We start from the raw sequence: 13600 nt of genomic DNA, 5'->3' as shown, positions 1-13600 counted from the left end.
GACCTGCAGACCTGCACCCAGTCCTGACCTGCAGACCTGGAGCCAATCCTGACCTCCGACCCACTTCCCAGCTTGTTCTGGACCTGCCTCAGCACCTGGAACTTCCCTGGTGATTTCAGCTCTTGGCTGAACCTGGTCACCACCTCCAGATCCCAGTGCTCCCCTTTTTCAGGGAGCTGCCCCATCCTGCCAGCCCCCAACACTCCCATGTTATTCCAGCCTCTCTCCTGGTTTGGACATTCCTTCCAAGGCCCATCTGCAAAGTCTGGAGCAATTTATTGTCTTCAAACAGTATAAAAGGTAAATCCTGTCATGGGGTAAGCAGGAAACAACTGGGGACAGGAGTAACAGTCAGTCCAGGAACTGGGAATGACAGACAGGGAAGGATACACAGAGGAGCCTTTTGGGACACACAGAAGAACTTTTTGGGAAAGAGAGAGGAAAATTTTGGGACAGACAGAACCTTTTGGGATAGACAGGAAAATTTTGGGACAGACAGAGGAAAATTTTGGAACACACAGAGGAGCCTTTCAGGACAGACAGAGGAACAAAGGAGCCTTTTGGGACACACAGAAAAGACTTTTGCTGCAGGCACTGGTGGTTCACAGTGAGATGGAGGAACTTCCCTACCCATTCCCAGGAAAGAGCTGATGGATCAGAGGTGGCAGGAGCCAGGAAGGCTGAGCCCCAGTTGTCCATCTGTGCAGGTCCTGTGGTCAGGCAGGACATCCCTGACTTTCAAGTCTTCCTGAGATGCAGAGACCAGTGGGATTCCTCAGCTGGGAGGAGAAACACCTGCCACTGCTTCGAGTGCAGAGCTGGGACGCTGAGCTCCGGCCTGGGGCCATTCCAGGGGCTGCTCCACACATGGCTCAATTGCCCTGTGTCACCAGCACATCAGACAGGTCCTCTGTGCCCTCCAGCTTCAGATTCTGGGAATACAGAGGGAAAGCTGCTTCTGACAAAGCCAGACTGCTCCTCTCGGAGCCTGAAGGCACAAAAGCCCCACAGGATGAAGGTTCAGAACAAGCCCAGAGCCTCCTGCCATGGCTGTCCCAGGGGACAAGGGACAGGAGGACATGGCCTCAAGCTGTGGCAGAGCAGGTTCAGGTTGGGCATCAGGAGGAATTTTTCCATGGAAAGGGTGGTCAGGCACTGGAATTGCCCAGGGAGGTGGTGGAGTCCCCATCCCTGGAGGTGTCCAAGGAATGACTGGATATCCCCCCTGGGCTGGGGGATGTGCTCAAAGGTTGGACTGGATGATCCTGAAGGCCTTTTCCAGCCTCAAAGATTCCATGATTCTATTCCATGAGTCAGAGACTGGAACACTCACAGAAGCTTGGAACAACTCTGAGGAGCAAAGTGCTGCCAGACCCAAGGACAGGGCAGGACTGGCAGTATCCAGCTGGGAATGGCAGCGTTCCCAGCCCCTCAGTATGGGAAGAGCCCGAGGAGGAGCCATCCCTGGCCAGGCTGTGCACTCACCTTCTCGTTCGCCAGGTGCAGGAGGCAAACGAAGGCCAAGGGCACGGACAGGTTGGTTGCCATGGCAGCAGGAAGCCTGTGGAGGGGCAGGAGAGCCGGATTAGGATGGACAGAGCCCACCAGAGCTCAGCTGCTCCCCAGGGACCTGCTGTCCTCCACTTCCCACAGGATTGGCGGGGCTGGATGAACCCAAAGCTCCTCCAGGAAAACCTGGAACAAGGGAAGGGCTGGACAGACACAGAGGGGACAGTGACACACACAGGGGGCTGTGACACACAGAGGAGACTGTGACACACACAGGGGGGACTGTGACAGACACATAGAGGGGACTGTGACACACAGGGGAGACTGTGACACACAGAGGAGGGCTGTGACACACACAGGGGGACTTTGACACAGGGGGGACTGTGACAGACACAAGGGGGCTGTGACACACACAGAGGGGGGGCTGTGACAAACGTGGGGAGAGGGCTGTGACACACACAGAGGGGACTGTGACAGACACAGGGGGGACTGTGACAGACACAGGGGGCTGTGACACACACATAGAGGGGACTGTGACACACACATAGAGGGGACTGTGACACACACTGGGGGGGGCTGTTCTTGTCCCACCTGCCCCCAAGTCTGCCCCACCTTCAGTCCAGCCTGGTTTGGGGGTCTCTACCTGTGCAGCAGGTCCTTGGTGATGTCACTCAGGATCTTCTCTCCTGCCACCACCGACATGTCCTTCTCTTTGTCACCATCTCCCTCCTGCTCAGCACAAACCAGGGACAAAATGTGCTCCCCACAATTTCCCCTCACCCCACAGGCCCCAGAAGGGGTTGGTGATGCAGCAGATCCCCTGCACCCACCTGCCCCACCGTGCCCTGGCGCTGCCCCGAGCTCAGGAGCCCCCACATGTCCTCCTTCAGCCTCTTCATGTCCATCCTCTTGGCAGTCCTGGCATACTGCACCACCACCCTGTTGATCTGAGGGAAGCACAGGTGGCATTCCAGGATAGTCATCCCCAGGAACAGCCTCCAGATGGGATTCCCTCCCCTCCAGGGGAATCTCCCAGGAATGGTGTTGTCCCAGTTGAGCAGGTGGGCCCAGTTTGTCCCAGTGTGGGTGTGCCCAAAGCTGGGCATTCCAAACCCTCTGGACCATTGCCCAGCAACTGTTCCCAAGGGCCCATTGGCAGCAGCTGCCCAGGGCACAGCTGAGCCCTCAGGCTGGGAGCTGGCTGGGAAAGAAGCCTGGCAGAGGAGCTGGGAGAACTGCCCTGCAGGGACTCCTTGGCACCTCCACACCCACCTGAGGGCTCAGCTCTGCTCAGGGGCCAGCAACCATTCCAAAATCCCCCCTGAGTGCCAGAGTCAGATCCCCCAGGGTGGAACTCCCTGCCCTGGGGGAGGCACTGGGGGCTCCCACCCAAACCTGAGGGGAGACAATCTTGGCCTTTGGGCACCTCTGGCACCACTCCTGGCATCCAGAGGAGGAGCAGACCCTGCACAGGAGGAGCCCCCCACTCTCCACCAGACTCTGCCATCATCTGCACCAACAGCTTTGTCCCCTCCTTTGCCTTTGGCCTCGGGGGAACCACGTGGGGCTCAGCACAGGGGCCACCAAACCCCCCTGTGTTTGTGCCCCAGGGGGCTGGGTTAGACTGCTGGGCTTGGGGGTTAAACCCAATTGCTCTTTGTGCCACTGCATTGATTGCAATGTTGGTATTAAATTGTAACTCTGACTTAGAATCTCTTCTGTGTTGGGTTCGTTTCCCCTGCAGGTTCACATTTAACCAGCACAGGAGCCCAGCAGCAGCCCCGGAGGTGCCACACACGGAGATGCCAATCAGGGAAGGGGCTCTGGGAGCCCTGACAGCTCCCCAGTCAGAGAAACTTGGCATTTTGAGAAAGTTTAAATTTTAAGAAACTTCCAATTTTAAGGAACTTTTAAGAAACTTAAAATTTTAAGGAACTTCTAATTTTAAAAAACTCTTAATTTTAAGAAGCTTCTAAGAAAGTTTAAATTTTTAAGTGCTTCTAATTTTAAGAAATTTTAAATTTTAAAGAGCTTCTAATTTTAAGAAACTTCCAATTTTATGAAACTTCTAAAGTTAAGAAAGTTTTAAGAAAGTGAATTTTTAGAAATTTAATTGTAAGAAACTTCTCATTTTAACAAACTTCCAGTTTTAAGAAACTTTCAAAAAAGCAAATTTTAAGAAACTTCGAAGCTTAAGAAAATTTAAATTTTAGGGAACTTCTAATTTTAAGAAAGTAAATTGTAAGAAACTTCTAAGTTTAAGAAAATTTAAACTTTAAGAAACGTCTAATTTTAAGGAACTTTCAAAAAAGTAAATTTTCAGAAACTTCTAACCTGAAGAAAATTTAAATTTTAAAGAACTTCTCATTTCAAGGAACTTTGAATTGTAAGAAACTTCTAAGTTTAAGAAAATTTAACTTTTAAGAAACTTCTAATTTTAAGGAATTTTTAATTGTAACAAACTTCTAAGCTGAAGAAAACTTAAACATTACAGAACTTCTAATTTTAAGGAACTTTTGATTGTAAGAAACTTAAGTTTAAGAAAATTTACGTTTTAAGAAACTGCTAATCTTACAGAACTTCTAATCTTAAGGAGCTGTCAAAAAAAGAAAATTTTAAGAAACTCCCTTTCAGGGTGGCTGTGCCACACTCACCTCAGGGGGCTGTGCCACACTCACCCTCACTGAGGCTGTGCCACACTCACCTCAGGGGGCTGTGCCACACTCACCTCAGGGGGCTGTGCCACACTCACCCTCACTGAGGCTGTGCCACACTCACCCTCACTGAGGCTGTGCCACACTCACCTCAGGGGGCTGTGCCACACTCACCCTCACTGAGGCTGTGCCACACTCACCCTCACTGAGGCTGTGCCACACTCACCCTCACTGAGGCTGTGCCACACTCACCTCAGGGGCTGTGCCAAACTTACCTTCGTGGGCTCCGCAATGAGCTGCAGCTGCTGCTCCGTGGGCAGGTTCCTGTTCCCGGGCAGGGCCATGCCTGGCTCCGGCCCCTCATCACTGCCCTGCCCCTCCTGGCCCAGCTGCTCCCCATGGTCACCGTCATCATCACTGTCTGCCACCTGCAGGGGACACAGCAGTGACACCCCCGGTGACGCCACCGCAGAGCCCCCGAGGCTGCAGTTCCTGTTCCCCATGGAACAGACGCTGCTTCAGGCTCCCCAGGGATGGACCCCAGGCATGTCTGGAGAGCAGAACATCAAAGCTTGTCCTGCCCCATCCCTGGGAGTGCCCAAGGCCAGGCTGGAGCCCCCTGGGACAGTGGGAGGTGTCCCTGCCCAGGGCAGGGGTGGCACTGGGTGACCTTCAAGGTCCCTCCATCCCAACCCATTCCAGGGCTCCTGCCCATCCCTCGCAGCTCCAGCTCCAACTCCGTCCCACCAGCAGCTCTGGGGGTCTCAGACCCTCCTCAACTCCAGCCCAGAGGCAGCTGAAAGACTTGGGGTTCAACTGGCACTGGGATGGATTTCAACTGGCAGGGAGTGGGGTGAGGTGGGATATTGGGAAGGGATTGTTGGCTGTGAGGGTGGGAGGGGCTGGGATGGGATTCCCAGTGAAGATCTGAGAGCCTCTTCCAGGGCCTAAAGGGGCTCCAGGAGAGCTGGAGAAGGACCTGAGACAAGACATGGAGGGACGGGACACAGGGAATGGCTTCCCACTGCCAGAAGGCAGGGATAGATGGGATATTAGGATGGAATTCTTCCCTGTGAGGGTGGGGAGGGCTGGGCTGGGATTCCCAGAGAAGCTGTGGCTGCCCCAGCCCTGGGAGTGTCCAAGGCCAGGCTGGAGCCCCCTGGGACAGTGGGAGGTGTCCCTGCCCAGGGCAGGTTCAAACTCAGTGATCTTTAAGGTCCTTTCCAATTCAAACCAATCTGGGATTCCATAATACATGGAAAAACAAGGACATGAGGGCTCTGCTGCCAGAGTGGGACCAGCCAGGACCTGTGACAACCACACCTGGCACAAAGCTGGAGCTTCGGGAGAAATCAACAGGGGCCCGGAAAACAGGTGGCAGGAAAGCTCCCAGTGCAGAGCTGAGACATGGAATCTGTTCCTTCTCCAAGGCATGGAAAAGGCTGGATTGGGGTTCCTGCTGCAGGGGCAAACACCAAGCGCGGAGCTCAGGGGATGTCACGGAGGGTCGGGGCAGGCACAGAGACTCTGCAGCTCCAATTCCTTCTCACTAGTAATTAAACCTGGACTTGGATTATCCCTAAATTTTTCCCATCCCGTGTCAGACACAGAGCCCTCCCTGCTCAGTACCTGCAGGGCAGGGCAGAAGTTGGAGGTGTCGTTGGGGTTGTTGTAGTCGTAGTCCCCAATCTCAGCTTCGCTGTCCAACGTGGCGACGGGCTGTGACGTCGTGCTGAGCTACAGGGACAGACCACAGCCCAGAGGAGCAAAAACATGCAATATTAGCCCAAGCAATGCCTGTGCCGTGCTCCTTCATTCCCTTTTTCCCCTTCCAGCTGCTCCTCCTACTCACACACCTCCAGAAAGCCCCTAGAGCAGCCTTGGCATCCACAGTGGGCCAGCTCTATGTCACACATTGGCCTAAAGGAGCATCCCAAAACACTTGCAGGATCTCAAGAATTTTGGAGGTTTTGTGCCTGGAGTTATTGCTGGGAGGCACTTGGAGAAGGCTCTTACCTTCACAAGAGGTTTGAGGAATAGCTGGAGGATGTTCTGGGGGTCGTAGTTGAAGTCTGCAGGGAGTGTGGTGCTCCTCACATTCTGGCTTTCCAGGATGGATTTGGCCAGAGTTACAGATGCCTGGGAAGGGGTGGGAAATGCATCAGCCAGGAGCTTCCCAGGCACAAATCACTGCTTGGAATACAGGTCTTTGCCCAAAAGAGGGAAAGGTCTGGGATGCCTCTAATGAGAAACTGCACACTGGTGCAGCCAGTGCACCATTCAGCACCCTGGGACACCCAGCTGGACATGAGAGGTGTAAACCAGGAAGAATCCAGCAAAAGGGAGGGCAGGAAGAGGAGGGAGCTCAGCAGGTACCTTGGTCTGATGGAAATAGGCCTCAAAGTCAATGTCCTCATCAAAGTTCAGCTCAAACACTTTCCTCACAGTCCTTCTCTTGGGCTCCTTTTTAGAGTTGGTGTCAGCTGGAGGTTTGGGAAGGGAAGGTTTGGGAAAGGAAGGTTTTGGAAGAAGAGGGAAGGGAGGGTTTGGGAAGGGAAGGGATGGGACAGTGCCTTGTGACAGAGCCAGGCCAGGCAGCCACTCCCACTCTGGGCATCATCTGCCCCACAGACCCATCTACAGGGGCAGATCCCACCCTTCATTGTGGGCAAAGCAAGAGGTTGTTTCCAGCCTCATGTTTCCCAGGGTTCGGCATCTTTTTGTGGAAGCAGAAAGTCTAATTCAGTCCTAATGGTCTTAAGGTGAAGGAAGGTGGGTTGAGATGGGGTATTGAGAAGGAATTCTCCCCTGGAAGGGGAGGGAGGGGCTGGACTGGGATTCCCAGAGGAGCTGTAGCTGCCCCATCCCTGGCAGTGTCCAAGGTCAGGCTGGAGCAGCCTGGGATAGTGGGAGGTGTCCCTGTCCTTGGCAGGAGTGGCACTGGATGGGCTTTGAGATCCCTTCCAAGCCCTCCCATTCCATGATTCCCTGATCCCTGGGATCAGGCCCCAGATACCTACATCTGTTCTGGGGCCGGAAGCGCCAGTGCTCCGGGCCAGCCCACATGGACAGCGTGCGGGGGCTGAAGTAGGAATATTCCCCTGGCTTCACAGAGAGGTGAAGGCACAGGGTCCCAACGTCTCCCTCTCCTAAAGGCCTGCAAGAAGCACAGATGAAATCAGTGGAACCATTCCTTTGGCATTCCTGGGGGCATGGAATACCCAGAGTAGGTCTGGACAGACATTCCCATTCCCTGTTCCAGTAGGGCAGGACTCCTGGTCCTGACCCAGAGCTGGGGGTGCTGCAGTGTCTGAATTCTGTGAGGCTGCTGCAAAAAAGAGGTAGAATTGCCAAAGCTCTCCTTGAAAGGCAGAGATATTCCCATAACACATCCCTACATTTACCCAGAGCTGCAGGAGGAAGCAGAGAATGAAAGATTTCCCAGAGAGCTGCCAGGAGTTTTCATGGGCCATTAAAGCACAGCCAGATCTTTCATGAGCACTCACCCCTTGCTCTGGTTCTGGCTGATGGTCCCGAAGGAGTTGATGTTGTCTGTGAACTCCCCAAGCTTTTCCGGGGCTGTGCTCCGGGGGGAATCCGAGTGGAAGTCGAAGTCGTCCCCAGGCAGGGGGTTGGCTCCACCCTCGCCGTCACTCTCGGGCTCCGCATCGGGGTCGAAAACCTCCTCACTCTGCCGGAACTTCTCCAGCAGGGCTGACACTGACTGAGGGGAGCAGAGCTCAGGAAGGGCTTGGGAGCTCAGGGAGTTCAGCTTAATGGCCTTAAGCTGAAGGAGCGTGGATTGAGATGGGATACTGGAATTCTCCCCTGTGAGGGTGGGGAGGGGCTGGGCAGGGGCTGGGCTGGGATTCCCAGAGAAGCTGTGGCTACCTCATCCCTGGGAGTGTCCAAGACCAGGCTGGAGCACCCTGGGACAGTGGGAGGTGTCCCTGCCCATAGGCAGATTGGAACTCATTGATCTTTAATGTCCTTCCCAACCCAAACCAGCCTGGGATTCCATGATTCCATGGAAAAAAGGCAGGATATCAGCAGCCCTGCAGCACAACACCCCACTGTGTATCTCCGAGGTGAGCACAGAACTCAGATATCCCACCTGGCCCAGAGCCATCCAACCCACCTCCTCGTGGGACTCCTCATCCCACTTTGTGAACTGGAACCCAGCCAGGGAGGAGCAGATGAGACGTTTCCCCACACACTGGGCCAGCAGGGCTGGAGAAGGAAAGAGCAACAGGCAGGGATCAGAGCCAGGATGGAGCAGCAGCAGCAAAGGCAAGTGTCAGGCAGGACTTCTTAATTAAATAATCTGAAAGCCACATTTGTGGGCAGCTTTTCTTCCCTGCAGAGCTCATTTATCAACAGAAAGGGAGATTTCAATTTTCATCCCAGCTCCACAGTGGGCATAACTGTGAATGTTGCCAGGGCAGGGTCTGGTCCCATCGATGTGCTCCACACCATGGAGAAGGTCAGTCCTTAACCTGGAGCTCTAATCCTAAGTCCTGCCCAGCTCAGACCAACACCTGCTGTGCCAGAGGCTGGGTAACAGGTTGAGACCTAAAAACTACAAAGGTCAAGATCTAAAACCTACAAAGGTCAAGCACCTGAAGTGCTGCTTTTCCAGCAGCAGGTCTCAGCTGGGCCAGGATCAGAGCCCGGGTGCCCCTGGGCAGCCAAGCAGTGATCAAAGCACAGCACAAGCAGCTGAGACTAAAATAAGCTCATCTGAGAGATGGAAAGCATGGAAAGGTCTGGATGGGCCCAACACTCACACTTTAAATCCTTCACTGTCACGGGATCCAGGCTGGGCAGTGGGAGGGTCTCTGAGGAGGGCAGGGGCACAATCCTGGACTCAAAGAGGAGCTCACTCTGGAAGCTCTGGGAGCGGAGCCCCGTGAGGAAAATCCCAGCAGTGCTGCACTCATCAAAGGCAGCTGCTGCTTTCTGGAACATGGGATCCACCTGCAGGAGTGCAGGGAAGTGGAGAGTCAAGGGATGGAGGAGATGGAGGAGGCAAAAGACTTCAAAGCACAGATCCCATGGGAGAAAGACCCAAACGTCTGCTCCCCATCCCTGGAAGTGTCCCAGGCCAGGCTGGACGGGGCTTGGAGCACCCTGGGAGAGTGGGAGGTGCCCCTGCCCACAGCAGGGGGTGGAATGAGATGATCTTTATGGTCCCTCCCAAAGCAAACATCCCATAATTCATGATCTTTCTCAGAGAGGAAAGAGCCCTTTCGGCTCCCTCCCACAGACAGGACAGGACACACCTTTACTGGACCAGCACATTCCAGACCTATGTGTGACCATCAGAACCCAGGAGAGGAACAGTGAGGAAAGCAGAGCTGAGGGAGATGAGGTGCCACCTCCTCCCTCCCCCAGAACATCCCCAAACCCACCTCACACCTGCGATTGGCCTCCGACACGTTGATGTTGTTCAAGTTCTGCTCAATGGTTTTGAAGGACTGTTTTTTCTTGGGCTGAACTTTCTTGACAACCTCAGGAGCTGGACTGTTTTCTGACAGGTAAAGAAGTGCAAGTCACACTTCAAAAACTTGCTAATACCCCAAGGAGGGATAGAACAACATTTAGTTCAATTTGTACAACAAACACAGTGAAGCTCCTCAGTCAGATATTTACAGGCATGAACCACCAATGTTGCATTGCCTGAATACTGCTTTGGTTTTTATTGGCTGGTTAGCCACAAATCACCTCTATTTGGTCACAAATTGCCCCTGTTTGGCCCATTTATTCCAGAGCAAAGCACAGCAAAGCCCTTAGTTGTCAATGGCCCAGATCAGACCAACTGTGGTTTGTGTCCAAACCCAAATCCTGGACTAAACCACTGAAATCAGGACTGAAGAACAGATTGGGGTTCTCACCTCAGGCCTCCCTGCTCACACACCCAGGGAAACTGATTTGGGAAGTCCCAGCCCTGGAAGAATTAATCCCAAAGCACTTCGAAATTCCCTGAGCACTGAGGTTCCTCCTGTTCCTGGGTGGAAAAGCAGCAGCTTAAGGGGAAAGGAGGGAATTGCCCACCTTGCTCTGGGCTGTTCAGGTCCTTGGGAGGTGCTGAGTCCTTGCCCAAGCCCCCGAGGACCTTGTAGGTGTCTGCATGGACCATGTCCACACGCACGGAGTAGATCTTGGCACTGGCATCCAACGTCCCCGCTGCGACCTGCCAGCAGGGACAGGGAATTCTCAGGTGGAAAGGGAAAAGTGTCATCTAGAAGATCCAAGGCTGACCTCCTAAAAGCTCTACATCACAAGGAAAACTGTGAACAGCTGGAAAAGGATTTATTCTGGAAGACAAAGGAGCCCCCGGGAGGGGCCAGGGTGTGGTTTCCCTGTTTGCTTCATCTTTTGGGATCACACTGTAAAATACTTCCAAAGTTGCCAACATTAAGCAATGGGGAGAAGCAAAACTGTCTCCCCCCACCTCCCCTCCATGCCTCCTTTAGGGTCACCCCATTGGTATCTTTCTGTTTTCCCAAATTATGAAGTCAAAGGGTGAAGAACAGGAGATTTCAAGTTCCTCTTCCCATCACGGACCCCCCTGGAAGATGGAACTGTCCCCTCCTTAAAGCCTTTCCCACCCTTCCCTCAGTTCCACGAACCCACAACCAGCTGGCCTAGGGGTCACATCAAAAGTCCTGCCCACTTGTCCCTTCATCCAAGTTTTTCCTCCCAGCATCAGTGAGCTATTAAAGTTTGTCTTTTCCTTGGCAAGTTCTTATTCTGATCCATCCTGGATCAAAGTCAGACCAGCACGAACTTCCTTTCTTTTCCAGCTTTGTTTTGTTCCTGGTTTTAACATTAGTATCAACAAGTCTTACTTTTAAACAAGATTTCCTTCTTAAGGACCATAACTGAGAGAATTCAGAGATTAATTTCTGTGGTACAAAAGGATGCAGAGCCTTCAACTCCTGCAAGAAGTGACTGTGCTGTCTCTTCCAGGGATTTTTGGTGGCAGGAACAAGCTCACCTAACCTGAGCATTATTTGGGGTTTGGTATGAATTGGGCTAAATCCAGATGGAAATTAAGCACCAGGTGGAAACAAACTTCTCTCACCTTGAAGTTGGTGAGCTCAGAATTCTTCTGCTTCAGTATCTCAGTCATGTAGTCAATGAGGTGCAAACCAAAGGCATTTTTCGTGGTGATTTTCTGTAACAAAGCACAGCTGAGGACCAATCCCCAGGACAAGGAACCCCTTCTCCTGCCTGGGCCCACAGCCCGGGGAGCTTTAGGGATAGGCTGGGGAGCTCTGAGGTGTGTTGGTGATGGGAGGGCACCAACAACCCACGGCTGGCTCAGGGAAGAGGAAGAGGAGGAGCTTGGAGAGATGGGCAGAGAAGAACCTTCTGAAATTCAAGGGGGCAAATGCAGGTCCTGCAGCTGGGCAGGAACAGCCCTAGACACCAGCACAGGCTGCAGGGACCTGCTGGGAAGGACCTGGGGGTCCTGGTGAACAACAAACTGTCCCTGACCAGCAGTGAGCCCTGGGGACAGGAAGGCCAATGGGATGTGGAGGCATCAGGAGGAGCATTCCCAGCAGGTCGGGGGTGCTCCTGCCCCTCTGCTCAGCCCTGGGAGCCACATCTGCAGTGCTGGGTCCAGCTCTGGTTTCCAGGACAGCAGGGACAGGGAGCTCCTGGAGCTCCAGGGATGGGGATGGCTCTGAAGCTTCTCTGCTGTGAGGAAAGGCTGAGGGAGCTGGGGCTGTTAAGCCTGAGAGGAGACACTGAGAGGGGACCCCATCCATGTGGGTTAATATCCAGAGGGGTGTCAGAGGCTGGCCCAGCCTCTGCTCGGGGTGCCCAGCACTGGGACAGGAGGAACAGGCAGGAACTGCTGCCCACAAAGTTCCACCTGGACATGGAGAATTTCTTCACTGTGCAGTGACCAAGCACTGACTCACATAGCCACAGAATACCCTGGGCTGGAGGGACCCTCAGGGATCACCCCCCCAGCTCCTGGCCCTGCACAGCCCCAACAATCCCACCCTTGCTGTCCAAACCCTCCCTGAGCTCTGGCAGCTCTGGGGCCATGACCAGCCCCTGGGCAGCCTGTTCAGTGCCCCATTGCCCAGGGAGACTGTGCAGTCTCCCCCGAGGGAGATATTCCAGACCCACCTGGGCACAGCCCTGTGCCACAAGCTCTGGGATGGCCCTGCTTGAGGTCCCTTCTGTGGTCCCTTCCAACCTTAGACATCCTGTGGGTCTGTAACTTGTGCTTTTCCAGGAACAAACCATTAATATGTCACTGTAATTTGTGATATTCCAGAGCCACTGGACACAACCCTATGAGCTCTGGGATGGCCCTGCTGGAGCAGTGAAGCTGGCCCAGATGCCCCACTGTGGTCCCTTCCATCTGATCCTATCCTGTGGGTCTATGATTTGTGCCTTTCCAGGGTCAAACCATTAATATGTCACTATAATCTCAGATATTCCAGAGCCACCTGGACACAACCTCGTGCCATGAGCTCTGGGATGGCCCTGCTGGAGCAGGAGGCTGGAGCAGTGACCCACTGACCTCTTCCGTGATTCAGTGAATAACCAAGCCAAGCTCAAGGTCTGCAATCCCAGTGGGGAACGATGTGCAACGCCCAGTGTGGAGGGTACCGGGCCCTGGTGAGGAGAGTGCTAGGGATGGGTAACCCCCCGCGGTGCGGAGGGTTCCGGGCCGTGCCCGCGCAGCACTCACGTTTTCGGTGGAGAGGCGGATGCAGGTGCCGTAGTGCTCCGAGATCTGCGCGTTGCTCCACTGCGGAAGCTGCCAGCCCTCCTGCCTGCAGGACACGCGGATGGGTCCCTGTGCCCGGGTGTGGGTCCCGGCTGCCCCCCGGCCCCGCCGCCCCCGGGCCGTACCTGGGTGCGGGCGAGCCGAGGCCAAACGAGGAGTCCGCGGCCCTGGAGCGCCGGCGCTGCCGCCGCTCGCGCTCGTCGTCGTTGCCGGGACACTCTGCCAGCACGGGGGTGCCGGCGCTGCCCAGGGCCCGCGGGGCCGGCGACGCCCCGGGGGGTCTGCGCGGGGTGTGCACGCTCATGGCTCCGGGATGGTGATCGGGATGGGGACCGGGATGGGGACCTGGATCGCGATCACGCCGTGAGTGGATCGCGCGCGCCCGCCCGCCGCGGCCACGCCCACCCCCGTGCGTAGCGACCAATGGGCGCTCGGTCCGCCCCGCCCGCCGCCCGGTTTGAACTGGCGGCGCGCAAAGCGCGTGCGCGGCAGGATAACGGTCGGGAGCACCAAAGAGGGCGCTCGGAGGGACCCCCCAAACCTCCCGGCCTGGGACCCTCTATGGGGATCACCCCCAATTCCCGGCTCCGCGAGGGGTGCTGCAGGTGGCACCGGCCCCGCCGGTCCCGGAGGAGGAGCAGGAGGAAAAGGAGGAGCCGCCAGAGCTGCCCCGCTTGTC

At 54.9% G+C, this 13600-nt stretch overlaps 1 protein-coding gene across 1 annotated transcript; it reads right to left on the bottom strand.

Moving 5' to 3' along the window:
* Positions 1 to 257: 257 nt before the first annotated feature.
* On the bottom strand, positions 258 to 13279 carry NCAPH (non-SMC condensin I complex subunit H). The gene is made up of 17 exons (XM_071579003.1): positions 13047 to 13279; positions 12883 to 12967; positions 11251 to 11343; positions 10218 to 10356; positions 9575 to 9693; positions 8951 to 9140; positions 8302 to 8393; positions 7670 to 7887; positions 7184 to 7320; positions 6540 to 6646; positions 6180 to 6302; positions 5793 to 5900; positions 4439 to 4591; positions 2340 to 2456; positions 2153 to 2238; positions 1486 to 1561; positions 258 to 932 (listed from the first exon to the last, which is right to left on the bottom strand). Exons 1-17 carry the CDS (start codon positions 13223 to 13225, stop codon positions 873 to 875), a joined length of 2082 nt encoding a protein of 693 aa, XP_071435104.1. The 5' UTR covers positions 13226 to 13279; the 3' UTR covers positions 258 to 872.
* Positions 13280 to 13600: the final 321 nt, after the last annotated feature.

Source organism: Pithys albifrons, chromosome 29 (assembly GCF_047495875.1).
Source record: "Pithys albifrons albifrons isolate INPA30051 chromosome 29, PitAlb_v1, whole genome shotgun sequence".
Classification (NCBI taxonomy): Eukaryota; Metazoa; Chordata; class Aves; order Passeriformes; family Thamnophilidae; genus Pithys; species Pithys albifrons.
This window is presented reverse-complemented; position numbering and strand designations above follow the sequence as displayed.